Source organism: Leptinotarsa decemlineata, unplaced genomic scaffold (assembly GCF_025532065.1).
Source record: "Leptinotarsa decemlineata unplaced genomic scaffold, Ldec_3_MD MMD2_tig00000008_RagTag_RagTag, whole genome shotgun sequence".
Lineage (NCBI taxonomy): Eukaryota > Metazoa > Arthropoda > Insecta > Coleoptera > Chrysomelidae > Leptinotarsa > Leptinotarsa decemlineata.
Genome location: NW_027412537.1, coordinates 1,537,955 through 1,560,683, shown reverse-complemented (window position 1 = coordinate 1,560,683; position 22,729 = coordinate 1,537,955). Strand labels below are relative to the sequence as shown.

Here is a 22,729-nt window from a genome sequence, read left to right as displayed (position 1 = left end):
AAGTATCCAAACATAGTTATTGGTTTTGAAAACAGTTTAGTATTCTTATTCGTTCCCCAATACTCTGAAATAATGTCATGGTTCATTTACAGGTTTATACCGAAAGTCAGAAGCTGTGTAGAGATCCATGAGGCGCCTTGTAAGAATCCTATCACCAAACAGGCTGCTCTTCACTATCTTGATGCAGTAGAGAAAACTTCTAAAGACGATTGCGAATCTCTGAACGAGGCCTAACTCAGCAAGAGATTTGAATATGTATATTACTGAAAAACAAGAGAATAATAATACCTTACAATAACTGTTTTATGTTTGAAACTAATCCATTACAAATATCATTCCTCTAATAATACATAGACCCGTTATTTGATGGAAATTAATACCAATCTGCACGATAATGAAACAATTTTCTTACTATCAACTTCAGCGTTTCGCTACACATTAGCTTTCTCAGTTGAAATGGTATATTGAACTTTTTTCAAAAGACAAAACAAAAGCACTACAGGAAAATCCTCAAGGCACTCTAAGATCGGTGCCTGAGCGAAAGTAATGATTCACATTGAAATTGAATCGCTGGAGATTAAATCCATTTAGAAAAATGTTCTCAGGAAGTTTATTCCACATAAACGCAGTTCTCCAAATGAAAACGATGAGCAGCCACAGTCCGTCGCGTATTTTTGATATATAGCGCTCTTGGTGGAATCAAATGTGCCAAGTCACTTGTACCCTTCCTGTGATCGTATCTATAGAAAAGAGACAAATCTCCAACCTTTCTTCAATATTCCAGACTATCAAGGTTGCAAGTGATGTTCGCGACTCCAATCAGGCGAATTGCTCTTTTCTGGATAGAATCCAGCAGCTTCAGGGTATGCTTAGGGGCGGAGCTCCATACATGAGAACAATACTCCAAAGAAGGTCTGGTCTGAGCTTTATAAAGCATTGAAAGTTTTTGGGGTTTGAATCTGTTCAAAATATGTTTCTCCGTTAATCAGCTGTCGCCCCCCATACGAACGACAACTCTCAGAAGTTGAGAAACTTGTGCGAGCTAAGGACTAACGAGGTCATACCTTTTAACGTTTGATTCCTAACACGGTTCCAGAATCATCCCAGCTTCAACCAGATAAATTCTCTCGAGAAAAATATCTGGTCGAGGCGGGAATCGAACCCACGGCCTTTCGAGTCGGGCGCACTACCACGGCGGCCAAACTGTAGGTGTCTACAGTTTTCTGGTTCGGAGCAGTATTCCAAGCTTTTGAGAAGCAGCCTTTGTAATTCCAGTGACATGATTGTGCCAAGACATATTGATGTCCATTTTAACCGCCAACAAACTTATCGAAGCAAAATGGGGAATTGTCTGACTTCACATTATTATATCCGGTTCGGAGACATTCATCTTCTTGGAGACAATCGATGTCTGGGTTTTTGTAGCATTGAATTGAACCTGGTTACTTTCTCCCCAATTCGAAATCATTTCTATTTCCTCATTAAGATATATAACCTCCACCTGCCGGTGAAGATGTGCCTCCGTAGCCGATGTCCTGGTATCCAAATGGAATGACTAGACGAGCGTGCTGCAGAGCAATATATTGCACTCTTGGTTTATTCCAAAAGTCGTTGATATACAATAAAAAGAGGGTTGGAGATAATATGGATCTCTGGGGAACACCATGGTAAAAGTATTCGGGAGATATCCATCGACGGAAACTTGCAGGGAACGTTGATTCAGAAAGCTGTAGAGCCACCCACAAAAATGATCCGACAAACTATAGCATCAAATCATCTCCAATTGGAGCATGGTAATAGTGTCATAATTTTCAGATATCATATTACAGATTATAGATATCATATTACAGCTCCTTATGAATCCACTTCACTACTCCAAACGAGTAGAGTAAGATTGGAATGGCAAGCTTATTCGTTGAAGCAACCTTGTTCTTCCTTGGCACTTCCGATGACCAGACCTGCCGGAGTTTGTGCTGATACTTACCGCGGAGAGAGTTCTTCACTGTTGTTACCTCTTGTGAGGGTCGAGAAAAGTATACATCTCTCTCCGGTATCCAAATGGTGCAGGATGCTTCCATTTAAAAGCTGGATTTTCTCTCCATAGTCTCCGCATTGTCCTCTTTCGAGATGGACCACTGCACATTTGTCTATACCGAATTTCATACCGATAGCAAGCATGTACTCTTCCACTACCCTCAAGAACTGATGGATGTCCTCTTCTCCGGCATAAGGTTCAAGAGATTATCCATACAGAATAGGGTGACCTTAGGCCTTCGGTTTCCGGTGGTGCCACACTTATACCCTCAACTATTTCTGACCGCAACAGATAATGGCAATAGTGAGATGCAGAAGGGAAGGGACTGAGGGAACCGCCCTAAAATACACCCCCTGTGAAAGTGACCCACCCTTTCTTTCTGTTTGGACTTTAGTCTATACTGTATGGAGTCCTGCGTTACACTTACACATCTATTGAAGATCAGGTTCTCTTCACATCCAGCGACTCCTCTCTTCGACTCTCTCTGTTTATATATGTGTTTGAACACTCGGTCAACTGCGGTGAGTATTCATGTATATAAGATGCTCGTAAATTAACACGAATTCAAGCATATTATCGGCATGTAATTCTCAGGTAACAAATAGTTTTCATTTTCAAGGATGAGAACAAACGAACCAATAATAAAACAATTCAGAATCGGTAGTCATTCCACCAATAAGTGTTCAGCCCAGCTGGGTTTGGAGCAGCAAAGTTTTGGGAACTCACAAGGGTAGTCGCGCAGTTTATTGAGCTCAGGTTATCGAAGCCCTCTGCTGAAAGCTTCGAACTGCGATATCTGGTGTGTCTAAGTTGGCTCTTGGAATGAACGAGAAGGTTTCTCGCGGAATCTAAGGTTTTCCGCGATACTTCTCGCTCGCCACACTAGTGACTTCTTAGCAGCCACTAGCATTCGTATCCTATAAAGGCAGTGCCGTTTGGTGGTCAGCAACACATCTTGACTCGAAGTGTGATGGATACGTTATAATTTGGAGGCTATTCGCCGCACTGCAGGCGTGAAGAGCCATTTGACCGCGCTGTGATCCACCACACATTGGATTCGAGACGCGCGTTTTCTCTTAGATGTAATCTCAGCCTCCATCTTGTGTACCCGCTTATCAATCGTCCGAACAGCAAGGCTGGGATTTCGTCCTTCCGACTCGGGAAGCGATTGAACAGTGCTGTACATAGCCGTGTTAATGTGTTATCGATAGTCTAATTGTATATTATTATTATTTTCATCATCAAATCGAATTGACTTTTAGCTAAATTCTCTGATAAATTGATAAAGGCGATGATATCTCAAAGATGTTATCTATGGGATTGACAGAAGACTCAATCTACGAATATCTGAGGCAAACAAGGCTTCTCAAGGTGGTTCGTTGCGTAGTCAAGCTTTGATACTAACCACCGAATGAGATTCGTTCTTTGTATTTCACTGCAAAGCAATAACTAGTTGAAACCAGAGCTCAAAAAATAAAGATTTCCTGGTTTGTTTCGAAAAACCGTACTCTCTCGTGTTTGTAGAAAATACTTATTTACTTTCTCAAAATTAATTAACGTTTTTTCTTCGCGTATCATATCAACGTCTCTTCGTTATTTAGACGTCTGTTTATGAGAGATGATTAGTGAGAGTAAACATTCTGACCTATGCGATACTCTTTCCAGCTGATTCTGGCTTGTTTTTATAATCTTTGAATAATAATGTAGTCCAACAAGGAAATGTTACAGTAAATAAATCAGTAAATTCACGATAAGCAAATCAATGGAATTTTTGGTAGATCAATCTGGTTCACAGAGATGACCTTTTGAAGTAATGTTTGAATGACGGAAGATCATTTTTATAATATTTTTACTAAATTTCTTCTATAAGTGATAAAATACTTCAATTTGTTTGCAACTTTTTTCTTGATAGTTCGTACTGGAACATCTGGCGTAAAATGAATTTATTGAAAACACTTTCTCAACACCAGAACAAACATTACGGTCTCTCGACGCGAGTTTCGTCCTCGGATCATTATGACTACATTTTATCACTATGTTAGTGTTTTTATAATATTAGTGTTTTTATATAGAAACACTAACATAATAGTAAAATTTTGTGACCAAATATCACTACTATGTTAGTGCTTTTATACAAAAATACTAACATAATTTAGTCACAATGATCTGAGGACGCTAACTTGGTTAGCGAAACGCGTGTCGAGAGACCGTAATTTTTGTTCTGGTGTTTTGAAAGTGTTTTCAATGAGCAGTTTCCGAAAAATAAAGTTCTAAGCTTACACATGTAGTTAGAATTTGCCTGTTCTGAGACGCACTATTCTATTGACTCCTTTTAATAAAAATGGTTAGAAGGATAATAAAATTTGTTATCGAACTCCCCTCTAACATAACGGAAAACTTCACTAGGAATTGACTGGCATGCTGCTGTAATTCTTTTTTTAAGTTCTTCAATATCAGAAAGTTGTGTTTTATAAATAACGGCTTCAAGATCCCCCAAAAGAAAGAAATCTAAGAGTGGTAAATCCGTTGATCTCGGAGACGATTCAACTGCTTCCCTTCTGCCAATTTATCTATACGGAAATCTCTCGTTTTAACACTGTCGGATGGGAAGAAAATAATGAAGTGAAGCACCGTCCTGCCGTGTCTCACGGTGGCATCCGCGAAGGTTTTGGAAGGTGCAGCGACATTACTGTCGTTGCACGACTTCTTCATCCTTCTTGGGGTTCCCTCCGTGAAGGTGCACAAGTGAGGGAGTTTTCCTGCAGGGGCGCCCGCCGCAGGAAGTGCCCTTGCTGTTGGAGGTGGAATGGGGGAGGAGGTGGATGCACACATAGTTGCTGCCACTCCTGCCTCTTTCGCTCTCTTTCTCCTTTTGGTCTCGGCGCCGCAAATGCGCTTAAGCCTTGGTCTTTGTATTAATTACATCACGAGGTGATCTGCTATGTCCAGCCTCATTCCAGCGGAAGATTGGGGTGGGCATTTCTGTTTATCCCCAGCCACCGCTTCAGACCAAGGTCAGCACTTCTGTTCAGCCTCGGGATTGGTTTTTGTTTTTGTTATTTCTGTTTTTGTGTTTGTTTCTTTCATGTGTGTTTCCACGAGTAGCAAGGGAAGAGTTGATCACCTCTGGCAAAGCCCCGCATTACCAGAGATTATGCTGATTACAATGAGGTTTCGTCCAGTTCCCCAAGGGATCGTTCGTGACCGATTATCACCCTGCGGCCATTCAGCTGTCGTGCCGACAGCTGAATGGCCGCAGGGTGATATGCACGGTGGCATGTTTTGCAAAGGCTTTTGGGGAGTTTTAGTTTCCCTCACCCTACTTATTTCTGCCACTGACCAGGAGTCCGGCGACCCCATCCGTAAGACCACATTGGCTTCCCGGACAGGGCCTTCAGTGCCCTGGCCGTTCCCCTATCCGCCACTTGAGGACACGCCCGATAGGTAGCCCAACCCACGGGTGTCGAGATGTTAGAATAATGGTTTGGTGTTGGGAAAAAACTCCAGTAACATTAATTATTCGATGCCAAGAAATAATTGGGTGGTTATTTGGTTTATTTTTAAGATCTTCTTGCCACAATTGGCACAAACCAATTCAAATACTCTGGATGATAATTTCATCGCTCGTCAGTTCAAGATATTCGGGAGCATAGTTTGCAGTTTATTTACGGCAAAGATCACTCTTATAGCGTAGTTAATTCCGAAAATCTCTATGATAATTGCTATATTCCGTATCCCTCGCTTCTTTCTTGGAATCCAATTGTGCTATTTAGTATCTACATTAGGAAAATTTTCTGAAACATCACTGATCACGATAATGAAATTTAGAATTACTTCTGAATTGTTTTTATCATTCCAAAGTATTGATTCCGTAATATTTTTGTTATTGTTATTGAAGAGTATTGATAAGGAACATTATTGCAGATTATTCAACAGGTCACAATCCACACTTGAGAGAACTTTCCTTTGTGATTGCTTGAATATAAAGTTAAAGAGAAATCAGTCAGCTTAAAAGGAGTCCCACAGGCTGGTACACTCAGTCCCTTATTATAAACTTATGCAAGGTAAGGATTGACGAGGCCGTACCTTTTAACGTGCGATACCTAGCACGAATTATTATTATTATTATTATATTAATCATAACCTGATGTTCGACAAACAAGTGAATTATCTTTTGAAAAACGCCTATGAAAAGTTGAGAACACTGTATATGCAAAACGATATTCTTATCGTAGATATTAAACTCAGGTTGTGTGGCCTGCATCCAGTGATAGTAAATAACATTCGGAAATCACAGATTGCAGGTATAAGATACAGTTGTATATAAAGCAAGTATGACCATATTATCATTGCATTCCGAACATATTCATCATTAAACTTGAAAGCAAAATATATGTGAGCTCTCAAATTCACAAATAGAATAATAGTCCTAGCGCTCCAGATTCCAGTTTTTTTAAACTTTTAATGAACCTGATGTATCTAACTGCTCAAGAGTAAATACTTGAATTTTTTGTAATTCGCATTTGCTGGGAATAATCAGATTTTAATTTAAAATTTTTGTGTATTTTGATCAATTTCTTTATTTCATTAGTTCGGACTTCCATTATCTAATCTGTATAAGTAATTTTTCATAGAGAAGGTTTTTAGGCTATCAGTTTTTCTGTAACTTGCCACTAGATGGCGCTGTAGCTCAATTTTTTTGAAAGCACTGTTCTATAACGCTGCGCACGCCTAAGTTCGTTGATTCTGATTCTGTCAAAACATTGGAACAGCAGCGATACAGCAACATAGTACTAATTAGTACTACAACTACGAAATTCTATGCAGGCGAAGCCGCGGGCGACAACTAGTATGTTATAAATTGATTTGAAATCCCTGAAAAAATCTGTGAAAATTAATAAGATTAGCAGAAAAATAACAGTTATATTGAGCAAAAAAAACTGAAATTACAATGAAATAAAATACAAACAACAACCAAAAAAATGAAAAATTGAACTATTAACGAGATGAAAATTAAAAAATAAAAAAAAATTATCAACAAGAAATGAAAAACTAAAATTAAAAGATTTCAAATCAAGTTACTACTCGACGTTTCGATTGTTGGTATCCACAATCGTCTTCGGGTGATAACTGGACTTATTCCTCCGAGATCTGACTATCTACAGGTCATTCAAGTGCTTTCACCTATCCCCTCTTCCCTCTCTCCGCTGCATCAGTTTTTAGCGGAAGCTGACCATTTGGCTTGATTAGAGGTTACCATATGTTGCGTAGCTCTACGCTAGCTTGGCTAAATGCGTTGTTGGACAACATATATGCGGCTTCTTTGAATTTTCTCCTAAACAAGTTTTCCTCCTTGTGGATAATTTCAGTTTGAGCCCACTTGATGTTATGTTGATGAGACCAAACATGCTTTGCTATTTTTGATTTGCTTGTTTCTCCACGCTGTGTGTGTTTCTTGTGCTCGGCAATGGCCTCTTAGTTTCACCGATGTATGATTATCCGCACTAGCAGGGTATCCGGTAAATGCAATTCTTGGATTCGCAGTCCGCGTTGGTGGCCTGGTTTTCGTGAGACTGCTATGGATAGTATTCCCTTATCTGAAGCAGGTTTTGATGTTATACTTGGACCCATTTCTTCTTATTTTTTCCGACAATCCTCTGATGTAGGGAAGTACAAGTATTGGTTGTGGCGGCTTCTCTTCCTTGTGGAGCTCTTGCTGTCTTCTAGCTAAAGCCTGTTCTACCATCACTCTGCAGTAACCATTCCATTGAAGGTCATTTTTGATGATGTCTAGTTCCTTTTCGAGAACTTCCTTTGATGATTCCTCTCTTAGTCGATTGATGGTGGTTAGATTCCTGGTTCAGATACTATCCTGTGTGAGTGAGTTTTCGATATACAGATGTTTCCCATTTAGTGTCGGTTCTCTTCACTAATACGTTTAAGAAAGGCAATTCATTGTGGACCTTCTTCTCCATTGTGAAAGTGATGGAAGGACTCACGTTGTCGATGTGCTTCAGAAAGATGTCTAGTTCTTCATTCCCATGGTTCCATATTATGAAGGTGTCGTCCACATATCTCAACCAGACTCGGGACTTCTTGTGGGTTTCTTCAATGGGCCGCTACAACCATCCGAGCACAAGAAACACATACAGCGTGAAGAAACCAGTAAATCCGGAATAGCAGAGCATGTTTGGACTCATCAACAACATCAAGTGGGCTCAAGCTGAAATCATCCAAAAGGAGGAACACTGGTTTAGGAGAAAATTCAAAGAAGTCGCATATATATTGTCCAACATATATCTTTTCAAGCTAGCGTAGAGATACGCAACATATGGAAAACTCTGTTCAAGCGGAACACGACCAACTCCCGCCAAACGGTCAGCTTCCGCTAAAAATCGAAGAAGCGGGGAGAGGGAAGAGGGGATAAGTGAAAGCTGACCTATAAATAATCAGATCTCAGAGGAATAAGTCCAGTTATCACCCGAAGACGATTGTGGATACCAACAATCCAAACGTCGTGTAGTAACTTGGTTTGGAATCTTTTAATTTTAATTATAATTTTTCAATTCTTGTTAATAATTTTTTTAATGTTTTATTCTTCATCTCGTGTTAATAATTCAATTTTTTATTTTTTTGGTTGTTGTTTGTATTTTATTTCATTGTAATTTCAGTTTTTTTTTTGCTCAATATTATTGTTATTTTTCATCTAATCTTTTTAATTTTTACAGATTTTTTCGGGGATTTCCAACCAATTTATATCATATTAGACAATGAAATGCACCACGAAACATTGTCAACTACTTTCAAATAATTTTTCATTTATGTTTCTCAATCTGTTGGTAATTTGAGAAGTTGCATCGGAGAGCAACGATGTTGAATTCCCCCTTCGATAATATTTGTATATATAAAGGTTGTTTCAGAAAATAAAGACATATTATCATTATTAATATTATGATTATTCTACTTATTGTCGAAATCATAGTTTTGAGGACATTTTCAAACGAATACAATATTCAATAAATTGATGGAGTAGCCGTTACTACGTTGTAGGAAATCATAATGAGGAAAAGAGAAATGAATCTCCTACCACTTAGTAATGGCTACATCCACCAATTAATTGAAAGTAAGTTTTCAACGTTGATGTGTCTCACTTTCGAAGCAGAAATATACTTCTCCTAAGATTATTCTCTCAAGAATACATTTACATTATTTCAAAATCCTTCATAACAATTTTCACCCTTTAGATTTCTTATGAATAACTCCCAAAAATGTCCGAAACCACTAGGGCGAACTCAATCATTCATTATTTTCAATTATTTTAAAATGTATTCTTCTAATGAAAATCTGTGCCTAGCATATGAAAATAACAGTAAGGGAACCCATCGTACATTTTCAGAAATGTTATTTTTATAACGATTCTTTCATCTCCATTAGTTTTGTTATCAGTGATCCCATGACACCGAGAAATTTGTTAACAATTTCTATCATATAAAAACTCGAAAAATATTCTACTAGTTGCTAACTGAGAAGGTTGCGGTGTTTTACAATTAGAAAATATTGACCTATCAAAATGAATACTTTCGCATTATTAGCTGTTCTTCTTTTTGCATCTGGTAAGCATGATTCAATAAACTGTTGTGGATATTATCCATGATAATAATCACACAATTTTCACAAACAATTCAATTCGTTTGTAAACATTATTTTTTAAATTATTTTTGTGAAAATTGTGCAATTCATCATGCATAATGTTACTGATTTTCATCAAGTAGTTAACGGGTCAGTCTATTCATATGTTGTGAAGATTTATGAAAAAAAATCAGTTTCCAATTGCCAGTGATTTATTTTTTGCCCACACGGAAATAGAAAATAGAGAAATTATAATCATTACGATTTCACAGTATATGCCGAATCCAACGAAAGTAGTTCTCTTGAAGAAGAAGACATTAAAGAAATAGCTGAAATGGTTAAAGAAAAGTTCAATTCTACAATTGTTTTTGACGTTTTGAGACTGGCCAAACTGACAAAAGATAAATGTCCAGATGTCGAAGAAAAAGCAGAAGTAAGTATCAATGTTTCTGACTTGAAAATTTCATTAGAGACTAGTAGTATACAAGTATAAAATTTGAAATTATGGTAACTTGAAAATTCTAAAATGGATTCACATCTGTTGATTGCGGAAATAGAGATAATAATTGTTTGAATATTATTATTTATTATTATCATTATATATTTTGATTAGGGCATGTTTAATAAAAAGTATTGGTGTAAATTTTATTGGAGTCAATTTTCAAATTATTTTTTGAATGTATCCGAAAACCATGAAAGCAAGCAACTAATATGAATATGAATACCTAATTGAATAAATTGTGAGTATTTTAGAAATATCATGAACCTTTTTTGAATTAATTTAATATAAATCTTTCAGCAAAATCACCATATTTCATGAATTTCGAACGAGTTTGAGAAGTGTTGCCCATCTTTGCACTTTCGGCTACACCGCGCTGATGAGGCCACACAGCTGTCTACCGGTGGCTCTCAAATTGAAATCAATATGGGAATGATCAGAATAATACTTATCTATGTATCTTTTGTTTTCCATGGGCTGTGAAATACACAGCCCTTAATATTCATATCAAGATATCCTTCCTGGAAAGCTCGCTTTTAATTTTTTGATTAACCGCCGCGTTTCGAGGTTATTCAAATTTAAAATATAATTTATAATATTTTTCCATTTTTTTTCCAATTCTTTAACGAAACTATCAATTTTATCAAAAAAAATTGTCAAATTTTTCAAATGTTTCGTATTTCAAATTTTTTTTGGTTGACAGATCCTTTTATTCAACTGTCAATTATATATTATTTATTTGATTTTATAAGTTCATGATATCATATATTTCAAAATTCGAATACAAAAAATTTTCAAAACTTGACAAAAGTTTTTGATAAACTCGAAAAAAATGAGAAAATATAAATGTAAATAAAAATAAAAACAACAATAAAAATTAATTGGCGTTCCGGGGCGACTTCATCGTCTGAGGATCTTGATCTGCCAATGTCCTCTCTCTCATGAAACAAAATTTAGGGTCTCTCCAGAGGCTCCAATAGATTCAATACATCGCCAGAGGACTTGGCAATACTTGGCAATACAGTCGATCATTACCTGTTAAAAATTCCATTTTCAGATGATTCAACAATAAACTTTGCACGGGCTGGTTATTAGTCATATTAGGAAACGTCGGTTTATCAAAAAATTATGAGGAATCTTTTTTGTAGATCGTTCAATTGTATACAATATTTTTGATGAATTAGTAAAGAATTATGAAATTCTAAATATATATATATATATATATATATATATATATATATATATATATATATATATATATATATATATATATATATATATATATATATATATATATATATATATCGGTTTCATTTTTCGAGAGATTTTGAAGTACTAAACACTAGAAAAATTCAAGAAATACTTTCTTGAAGTGTTCGTGGAATAAATTAGAAGTGCGTATTTAAAAAAATTAGGTTAATAATAAAATTAAATGAACGAAACGTCGCATTGCAAATTTGTTTATTTAATATTTCCATTCAATTATATTTACTCCATAAGAATATAAATTTACAAAAAAATATTTCTGAAGGTGTCTCTCACATTACGATAATCTTGTAACAATAATTTTGTATAATCCAGTCTCCAAAAAAACATTTCAATGAAATATATTTCGAGATCAACTTTTTTGTAGAATGCTTTAGGAGAAATTGCAGAGTGTATCTCTGACATCGAACTTGGATCAGAAACTTTCTGTTCTCTCATCAGAAACAATTGGGAAAAATGCTCGAAACCTGGTTTGGACGCAGTAGCCAGTTGTCTACCGGAAGAATCGAAAGATCTTCCCTACATGTTCTCAAAAATTATTGCGGCCATTGTGGATGAAGCTTGCAACTCCACCGTTGAAGAAATTTTAGGTGAGTAAAGAAGCTTCTCAGAAAACTTTGTTCAATACCTAGCAAAGCTTCGTTTAGTATCAATAGCTGATGGCATTAACGATAGTAATTGGCCTGAAAAGTTGCAATATAATCAAAATCATATACTATTGAATAACTTCCTTCCTTCGAAAGTATCAAATACAAACCCTTCTTTGATTTTCACAGTAAATTTTGGTGATGTTAAATTATGATTGATTTTTTTGCTGGCATCTTTTTGGCAACACTGTTTATGACAGATCACGCGTGAATCGTGTCTTGTGTCATTGTCAAACTTGTTTAGTTTGGTCTATACTTTAATCATGAATCGACTTACGAATGAACAATGCTTGCAAATTATTGAATTTTATTATCAAAATTCATGCTCGGTGAAAAAGTGCATCGTGCACTTCTTCCATTTTATGGGCAGTTTCGTCGGCCTACTGAGGAAGCTATTCGGAAGTTTGTGACTAAATTTCCCAGTTTACATTATTGGACATTAAACTACCAACACGCATACGTAGAGTGAGGACCGAAAAAAATATTGCAGCTGTATCCGCCAGTGTTCGTGATGACCATGAAATGTCGATTCGCCGCCGTTCGCAGCAATTGGGCCTCTGTTACTCCACTACGTGAAAAATTTTGCGAAAAAATTTGGGTGTAAAACCTCATATGATACAGCTGGTGCAAAAATTGAAGCCACACGACCTCCCACAACGTCTAAAATTTGGTGAATGGGCGCTGGAAAAGTTGTAGGAAAAAGTGTGTTCAGCGACGAGGCTCATTTCTGGTTGAATGGATACGTTAACAAGCGAAATTGCCGCATCTAGAGTAAAGACCAGGCACAAGTTCTGCAAGAGCTACCAATGCATCCCGAAAAAGTCACTGTTTGGTGTGGATTATGGGTCGGTGGCATTATCGGGCTGTACTTGTTCAAAGACGACAATGGCCGGAACGTTACTGTGAATGGCGAGCGCTACCGTGTGATGATTGACGACTTTTTGTTGCCCAAAATGGAAGAATTGGACATGCCTGACAGGTGGTTTCAACAAGACGGTGCCACATGTCACATGGCACGCGAAACAATGGCCCAATTAAGTGCCGCCTTCGGTGAACAGTTTATCTCTCGTTTGGGGCCCGTCAATTGGCCGCCTAGATGGTGTGATTTAACGCCTTTGGATTATTTCTTGTGGTGTCATGTTAAGGCTCATGTCTCATGTCTAAACCAGCAACGACTGTCGCTCTGCAAGTCAATATTGAAGCTATTATACGTGAAATACCGGTCGATATGTTAGAGAGAGTGTGTCAAAATTGAACCTTGCGCATGGGCCATCTAAAGCGGAGCCGCGGACAACATTTGCATGAAATCATCTTCAAATAATAAATTATATTGATCGTTCTATCGATTCCAATAAAAATTTCATCGATTTTGTCAAATTTTTCATGTTGTTTTGAAAATCAAATCCTATACCTCTTAAAAATCACCCATTACTAATGAGACTAGTATTTGGTAGACGTTTGGAGACATTGGGAGACTTTTTTGAAGCGATGAATTGAAAACTAGGTTGTCAATAATACTTCCCGTTCTATCAAAATACCGAAAAAAATTATAAACCATTTTTATTTTTTATTATGGCGGAAAATCTTTCAGTTTTTTAATTAAACGGTGTTATTTAGCTTGCCCTGTTTGTTTGTGGCAAATTTAGTAATTGAAGATTGACCCTATTTCTAATAACAAATTGATCTGATATTTGGTACACATTTAATTCTGTTGGCAATACAATTTAATGAATTTTGTATCATTGTCAATCCAAGATGGCGGCATCTACAAAATGGCGGATTACATATTTCTTTTACAACTACCTTAATATGGGTATCAAATGACAGGCATTGACTAGTAGAATAATAGTACTCATTGAAATAGATGTGAATTCAAGATGGCCGCATTTTCAAAATGGCAAATTACATATTACCTTGTAATATTGGAGCACTAAATGAACTGAACAAAATGAAAAGATTTCAGTCACAAAATTAGAAACTTAAAACTTCAAAATAAAATGAATAAGAAAATATGTAAGGCGGTTTTATTTTAAAAAAGGTGTAGATGATGTACTTACTGAAAGCTGAAAAATAATTCTGAAGGTTCCAACTAGCAGTCATCACACCACTCTCCTCAGCAATCAACGGTATTGATGTAAATATGTGTGAATATGTAAATACTACGCCCAACCATTTTATTATTTTTTCATCTGATAAATACTATAAATTACTGAGGAGAGTGGTGGATTGACTGCTACCTTGGACCTTCCGGATTATTTTTTAGCTTATCTACATCATTATCATCTTTTTAATTCAATGAAACTGTTTGACGTCATTTCTTCCACTTATTTTATTCAAGTTCTTAATTTTCCGAGGAAAACTTTCCGAAGGAATTCATTGAATCATCAAATATCTATCTGAAACATCATTTTTTTTATTTGTATCACTGATTCAGCAAATATTTGAGTTTAATAAAATTGGTGGCAACACATTTTCTCCTGTAACCATTTTCATATAATTTTGTAAACTAACAACAGACAGATGGAAAACAAGATTAAAAAACACATTTTTCATTTTTTACATTTCATTTAAAGCAAGGAGGGGTTCGAACCCTTCAACTGAAAAAGTTGGAGTCTACTCTGATTCAAATTTTACTTCTCCTAATGATCGTGTTATAATAAAAACACTTTTTTTTTTAATGAAGTCTATTTTGGTTAATTTAACTAGTTCTTCTATTCTAATATGATTCGAAATCAAGTTACTTCACGACGTTTCGATTCTTAGTATCCACAATCGTCTTCGGGTGATGACTGGCCTATTTCTCCGAGAGATGACTATTTATAGGTCATTCGTGCTTTCACCTATACATATAGGATGCTAATAATCGAAACGTAGTGAAGTAACTTGATTTCGAAAAATATTAGACAATGGAAGTCCGAACTAGTGAAATTAACCATGAAACATTGTCAACCACTTTCAAACAAAAGTCTATTTCGTTTGACTACATGACATTTCCGTTGCCAAAGATATTCACTATTGATATTTTTTTCTATTACAGAATTGTTCAACCCCTGTGGATTTGATGACGAAGATTCAAGAGAATTGCCTGAGTGTAACGAAATTGTGAGTACGGTTGCTAGCTACAAGGACAAGCTTCCATCGAAAAATCTCATTTGTTCGTAAGTATTTATTGAATAGAGAAATAGAGCATTTGGAAGAATTAATTACCTATACCTTTTCACTTGATCGATTCCAACAAAAACAGAACTAATCAGCTCTATACGTGAAATGTTTAAGAAATATGGCGAAAATTAGCTTTCATTTTATGTTGGTACCACCCTTTCGAACATATTCGAATATATTCACAAAATAAGCTGTTTAGCACGTTTAGTTTCTTGGTGAGAGGCATAAAAGTTGAAAATGTATTGCGTGTTCGGCCATTTTCTGCTATGGAAAACAATGGATCAGAGAATTTGCATCACATATTGTATGAAAAATGGAATCAAGTATTCAAAAACATTTGAAATTTTGACAGTGACATACGGTGATTGTGCTCTGAGTCCGAAAGATGTTTTACAAGTGGTACAAGCTCTTCACAGAAAGTTGAGAAGATGTGAATGACGACGCACACCCTGGACGCCTCATCAAATCAACAACCGATGAAAATGTTGAGAAAATGAAGAAAATTGTTGTGGAGAATCTTATGTCGGTCGCTTAGCGCTGGGTTGCCGTGTCCTCGAATTCTGTCGAACGTGTCCTCTGGGTATTTACCCATGTATGCGTCCACGTAGTGTATGTTCAGGTCTAGATCCCGGAATATTCGGTACCTATTCGGTACATACAGTGCCTTCATTTCAAAACTTCCCACCCCTAGTATACTTCGTTTAGCAGGGAGAATTTGCCATAGGCAAAAAACACGTCAATTTAGATATCGAGGGGGAAGTTTAAAACCAGTGCCAGTGGTATTTTAGGTTTAAGCCCCTTACCCCTAGCTGCCCCCACTTAATAATGTTAAATGGCACCCTCTATCTTGTAACACATCATTTTAAAGATCTTAAAAATCCTCACTCAACCCCGTTTAGAAAACTAAAATTGGTTGATCCGTTCTCGTAAAATAGGGCAAAAAGAAAATTAATTGTAATAAAAAATAAAATAATAGCTATTGCAATTAAATAAATGCACTTTACTTTATTAGATGTTCAAAATGTTCACCATTGGTAGCTGAGCATAAGTACAATTTATTCTCGAATTCCTGTCGGACTTTTGTTAATGTTTCGTTATCAATTTGTCTGCATGTGTCAGTAATCCTGTGTCTTGGATCCTGAATGTCCTGCGGGGGAGTTTTGTATACCATTGTCTTCAAATAACCCCAGAGAAAGAAATCCAATGGTGTTAAATCCGAAGATCTCGCCGGCCATTCCAGAGCGCCTCTTCTGCCAATCCATTTGTCAGGATAAAGTTGATCGAGACCCGGTCGAACATGCAATTCGTAGTGTGGCGGTGCGTCGTCCTGTTGAAAATGTAAATTTTGGTCATCCAAGAGCGGGCTATCTTCTTCATCAACTTGGCGTTGATGAGTGGATCGATTACATTTTCCAATAAGTTTAAATACAATTGACCAGTTAAATTTTCTTGAATGAAAATAGGGCCAAATATTTCGTTTCCCAGAATTCCAGCCCAGACGTTTATTTTTTGTGGATATTGCGTATGATCCTCTCGAAACAAGTGTGGATTTTCATTATCCCAGTATGTACAGTTATTTTTATTTACAATGCCATTAAGAAAAAATGTTGATTCATCACTGAAGCAAATATTTTTTTAAGTTCGGGTTATTTTGAATTCTCGCAGTCATTATTTCACAAAATTCAATTCTCCTATCATACTCATCCTCACTGAGTTAATGAAGAATACTCATTTTGTGAGGAAAGAACTGGTATAGTTTTGAAACTTTGTGTATAGAACCAACTGAAATATTTACTAACTTAGCGACTTTCGAAATTGAAGTAGTAGGCTCAACGGCAGCTTCCGTAAGAACTCTCGGCTGCTTTACTGCTTTGTTGCGCACAGAACCGGTCTTTTCAAATTTTTGAACAAGGTCTGGAACATATCGGTGACTCACATTTTGGCCTGCATGCCTTTCAATGAAAACCCGGGCTGTCCTACGAGCACACCTATCTTCAACACCATAAATAAAAATAATTTCAGTTCTTTCTGGTAAAGTGTACACCATTACGATTTGTATTACTGTCAGAGCAACTCATACCACTTGACAAACAGTTTAAAATCAGGAATAACTCATTTTGATTAATGTTTTCACCATTTAATTGTAACTGACGCCAAGAAGCAACTATGTGTCTTTATCTCACTTTCAGCTAAGCAAAAAACTCTGTGTAAAAAAGAGACATAAACATACCGTTATTGAGTCAGTGGTAGCGGTTCCATAAATTTTTGCATTTTGTTATAATTCTTTTTTTTTGCCCTATTTCACGAGAACGGATCAACCAATTTCAGTTTTCTAAACGCAATTTTCTTTTTTGGGCATTAGGTGTATTACAGCGAAGTTCGTTCTGAAATAGCTGAATTTTGATCACATGAGCATCGCTCTTGAATTGTTTTATGACGTCAACAGCAATCCAGATTTACTCAAAAGGGTAATAACTGATGACGAATCATGGTTACCTATATGGTTATGACATCGAAACCAAAGTCCAATCGTCCCAATGGAAGAGCCCAGTAGGGCCAAGACCAAAAAAGCTCGCCAAGTTCGATTAAACATAAAGGTTTTGCACACGATTACTGTGGGGTAGTGCATCAGGTTCTTGCCACGTGATCGTAGAGTCAATAAGGAGTATTATCTTGAAATTATGTACCGCTGGCTAGTGACAATATGAAGAAATCTCTGGTATTGTTGCTTTTGCAACACGAAAATGAACCTGCTCACTAGTCATTGCTAGTTCGTAATGCTTTGCCCAAAAACTGTAATCATGCCTCAGCCACCGTATTCACCAGATTCGCCCCCCTGCAACTCTTTCCTGTTTCCAAGATTGGAGAGACCTATAGATGGACGGCGTTTTGCAACGATTGAGGAGATGTAGTTGGCGTGAGGTGTTTGTTCCTCTCATTCAAACAGCCATCAGGTGGAACGGATGTTTGAGTTGCGAGCCTCTTCATAAAAAAATATTACTATTCACCATGATTATGTACCATCAAGGTACTTACATCGGATCGACACACTCAATAGCGGTACTTTGGGGGCAAAGATGTGAAAATAACATTAATAATTTATTATTATTATTCACAGGAAAACCCTGATATACAAGATAAAATTCATTATACGGAAAGCAAATAATACAAATTATGAAATTATGGAACGACAACATAAAATAATTTGCGCTGTTGGGCGACTTGATTGATTCCAGTGGCGCAGTTGCTTTTTCAGCTGCAGGAAAACCCGGAAAAACCTGCAGCACCACATTATCTAAAGATCTTGATCTGCCAATGTCCTCTCTTCCATAGAATGAAATGTAGGGTGTCTCCACAGGCTAAAATAAATTCAAGACATCGCCAGAACCACAGTGAACAATGACTGAATGAAGATTATAATAGTGGTCTGCTAGATTGAAGTGTTCATCTACTTCTAACCTTCGTAAGAGTTTGGTCCTTCCGTCAAAGGTAAAGTCATGTTTGAAGATCACTAGTGTTATTATTAGATTGACTGGTGCCTCACCTATATTTGTTGTCTTATAATAGTCAGCATATTTGGCAATACAAGCAATTATCCACAAATGAACGATAAACCACAAAGTCAATGACTGTCTGCGGTACAAGTTCTACTTGAAATAATAATTATTAGGGGGACCTCAAAAAAAGGACAATATTATTACGGATATACATATTTTCACTAAATCTGTAACCTGATTCTACAATGTTTACATACACATGTACATATCATAATACAATAATCAATAAATTTGTTCGTTCAATATACAAACATAACCAATTTTTTTCAATATTGCTTCGACACCGTCATTTTTCTGATGCGAACTGAATTATTTTTCAATTTTTTTTTTTTATAAAAACGATATCATGTTATATCAAGGGATATAAATTTGAAAACATGAGCAAGGTGTTTGAAAAAATGCGGAGTCATTAACAAAACGGAATACTTCATACTCATATTGATTTCAAGTAAACTGCATATATACATGCATTATAAAAAGGATGGGACCCTAGGCATTTTCCTGTGATATTTCAATTCTTTCATTACTGTAACACTCACTGATTTCTATCATTTGATACACAGTGTGTATTTTCACGGATTCCCATAACCTGAAGGGTGTTCAATAACTGCGTATGATATACGAAATGCTTTCTGAATTAAAAAAATGAATGAATTATAATGTCACCATTTTTGGGAGAGAAAGGTTTCGGCTCTCTACTTCTCCATCTTGATGCAAAAAATGTGAGAATCTTCCAAAGGATGGAAGGCAGCAATCAATATTCAAAAGTACATAACGATAGTTTGGAATACAAACTGAATAGAGAAAAGTGTTTTGTATAATTCAGTATTCATATGAAAGTAGTTGTTTGGAAGTATTTTATTTGTGTAATTTAATGTTTATATGAAAGTAGCTGTTCAGAGAGGGATATTCCTTTCAGTTTGTTCTGAAGGTTGCATGATCAACATATAATCTGTATCTGTAGAGTAGGGAGGGTGAGTGTAGGTTCACATCACTTAGGCCACATGTGACCCATTGTACATCCTCCTATGGAGTTGTCCTCCTAGGCCATCGTCCATCCTCTCCTTTCCAGGAAGGTGGACAGGTCTCTGGGAGACATCTCACATCTCCTTTATATCTGCAGGTGTAGGCCAAGACTCGCCGAATACACACTCTCTTATTGACGATAACTCCGGACATTCGAATAAGGGTGTGACGTTTGCCGTAGGTGCCACTGGGTCCTGAAATTCTTAGTCCAGCCGCTTCCTTGGCTAAAAAGTCGGCAATGCAATTAGCTTTACTCCTGTCGTGCTCTTCAACCCACCTCAAGATAATATTATTATCTACTAAGGCTTTGCCTAAATCTTGGTGGCACTCTAGTACTAGCCCTAAGGTAACACGTTGTCTGTTCAAGGCTAATAGGGCTTGTCTGCTATCAGTGCAGTTTGTTATGTTTTGTCAGAAATTCCTTTCCTGGTTATTTTTTTTGTGGCGAATAAGATGCCAGCCAGTTCTGTTTAAACCACGCTGGTATTTTTTCCTATTCCCCACTTAATCATTAGGCTTAGTGATCTGGAGTACACTCCACATCCTGAGCCTTCTTTGGTTTTTGAGCCGTCTGTATATGCGTATTGCATTTGTAGCATCTGGCTCAGTGTTCTGTTTCATTTGTATTTTGTAGGGTTTCAAACACAAACCTGGGTTCATCACTGGTTTCCTGCAGCAGAGGTTGCGCAGTAAGCGCTTCTCGACATAGGTTCAGCCTCAACTGACCCATTTCTACTTCGAGGTTTACACCAGCTGTGCGCAATCGTAACATGACCATTAACGCAACCTCCTTAACGTACAGGTCCAGGGGGATCAGACAGTGTCTTCACACATTTGCCGGTCTGGAAGATAATCATGTCATCTGCATAAGCAATTGTGCAGAACCCATTATTGTTGAGGTGATTATTCAGGGTATCCAGAACCATGTTCCAGAGAAGGGGTGATAAGACCCCTCTTCTGTGGACATCCCCTCATGACCAGTCCTCTCACTGTGATGTCTTCTACATTGATACTCATTGCTCTACTAGAAAGCATCTTGAGTATTCATTCTCCTACTGCCAGGGGTACATTCCTTGAGTGTAGCTGGATAATTGTTGGAAAGGTGGTTTTATCAAACGCTCCTTCGATATGTATAAATATACCCAGGGTGGATTCTTTGTTGTCCAATGATCTCTCGATTCTGCCAACCACATGGTGAAGGGCCGAATCAGTAGACCTTCACGGAGTATATCCATGCTGATTTGGATGAAGTGGGTTGTGAACTAGTAATTTATCTTTCATGTACCGCTCACATAGCCTCTCCAAAGTTTTTAAAAAGAACGATGTGAGAATAATTGGTCGGAATGCTTTTGGTAAGGTGTAGTCCATCCTACCTGGTTTGGGTATAAATACTACTCGTACTTCTCTCCACTTACTGGAAATATACCTCAGAGCTAAAGAGGCTCTGAATATTCCAACCAGGTGCGGCACATAAGAATATTCAGTCCCCATTGAAGTAGGGCTGGTCTTATACCATCAGGTTCTGGTGACTTGCCCGATATGGCCCATTTTATCCTGTCCTCGTCAATCACTGCACTAGCAGATTGCCAGTCGTACTGTAAGGGTGTTGTTGGTACTTCCGTCCAGTTCGTCGTTCCAGGAAAGACAGAACCTGGATAGTGAGTTTCCATAAGAATCTCAGCACATATAATTGTATAGAGTTAACGTATTTTGGAATTGATTGCTTTCTTCCTTTCTTTGGAAAATCCACAAATTTTTTGTATCAAGGTGGGGAAGTAGAAAGCCAAGACCTTTCCCAAAAATTATCTCTCCTGAAAATATACCCCTTCCAATCAGCATTCTCTTTCTCTCTCTGTTAATTTCATTTGCATTGGAGTTACGTTTGTTTTACAGGATGTTACCAAAGATGAGAAAATGTGGAATCGCACAAAACGAGTCTTGTAAGAACCCCATTACCAAGCGAGCCGGTCTCCACTTCCAGGAAGCAATTGAAAGTGCTACCAAAGATGACTGTGATGCTTTGAATAAAGCCTAATTCAATTTGAATATTTACAAAAATAAAACGTATTCAAATAATGTTGTTTTTATTTGGATTTTTCAAATTTTGTCATTTCGTCTAATGACAATGATAATTCAGAATGAATGGGAACCAATTCATAATCGTGAAGGTTCAGACTTTCACAGTATGAAAACAAAACATTGATGGAGAGTATACATAAGGATAAAATCAAAAATTAAAAACATTTGAAAATGAGATTGATTTTTATTATAGACAAAAAAATAAAAATGCTTTAAAAGAACTAAAAACACGCTTTTAAAGAACATCGAACTAAAAAGTTAAAAATATATGTTTTGAATAAGTTTAAAACAATAATGAACGCAAAATAAAGAGTCAATTAAAAACCAAACGACCATACAAACAGCTTCACAAATTCAACAACATCCAACTCTACAATTACCGACTCAACATCCACAGACACCTTTCACAACTAACGTTATACCTTACATTCCAAGACTATCTGAAAAAATAAGACGAATTGGACATAGATATGATGTTAGAACTACTTTCAAAACAAAAAATACACTGAGATCTATTTCACACATACAAAACCCAACAACACTGAAGAAAAAACAAAAAATTGTATTTATGAGATACTTTGTTCTTGTGATAAAAGTTATATTGGTCAAACTGCGAGATCATTGAAAGTACGTGAGAATGAACATCGAGATTACATAAAAAATAGGCGATTGACAGGATCTAAATTGTCAAAACACATTTTATCATAAGACGGTGAACATCAAGTGAAATGGAACAAGACAAGAATGATTACCAATGAGCCTCACTCTAAGAGACGTAAGCTAAAATAATCAGCGTATATTCTCATATCTGAAGAGAATTGTATTTGGA

The 22,729-nt window shown here is 36.7% G+C and overlaps 1 protein-coding gene across 3 annotated transcripts; it reads left to right on the top strand.

The window, feature by feature from the left end:
* Positions 1–5,326: 5,326 nt before the first annotated feature.
* On the top strand, positions 5,327–22,033 carry LOC111508562 (uncharacterized). 3 transcript variants are annotated; one of them, XR_012464466.1, is made up of 6 exons: positions 8,779–9,648; positions 9,937–10,097; positions 11,797–12,019; positions 15,114–15,234; positions 18,357–18,727; positions 21,715–21,852. XR_012464466.1 is itself a non-coding variant. In XM_074170835.1 (5 exons), exons 1-5 carry the CDS (start codon positions 6,093–6,095, stop codon positions 21,854–21,856), a joined length of 654 nt encoding a protein of 217 aa, XP_074026936.1. In that variant the 5' UTR covers positions 5,327–6,092; the 3' UTR covers positions 21,857–22,033. The 3 variants fall into 3 exon arrangements, 2 of the variants coding, with proteins under 2 accessions (XP_074026936.1, XP_074026935.1); XM_074170835.1 differs by lacking the exons at positions 8,779–9,648; positions 18,357–18,727 and adding an exon at positions 5,327–6,099 and having other exon boundaries at positions 21,715–22,033; XM_074170834.1 differs by lacking the exon at positions 18,357–18,727 and having other exon boundaries at positions 8,804–9,648; positions 21,715–22,030.
* The last annotated feature ends 696 nt before the right edge of the window (positions 22,034–22,729 follow it).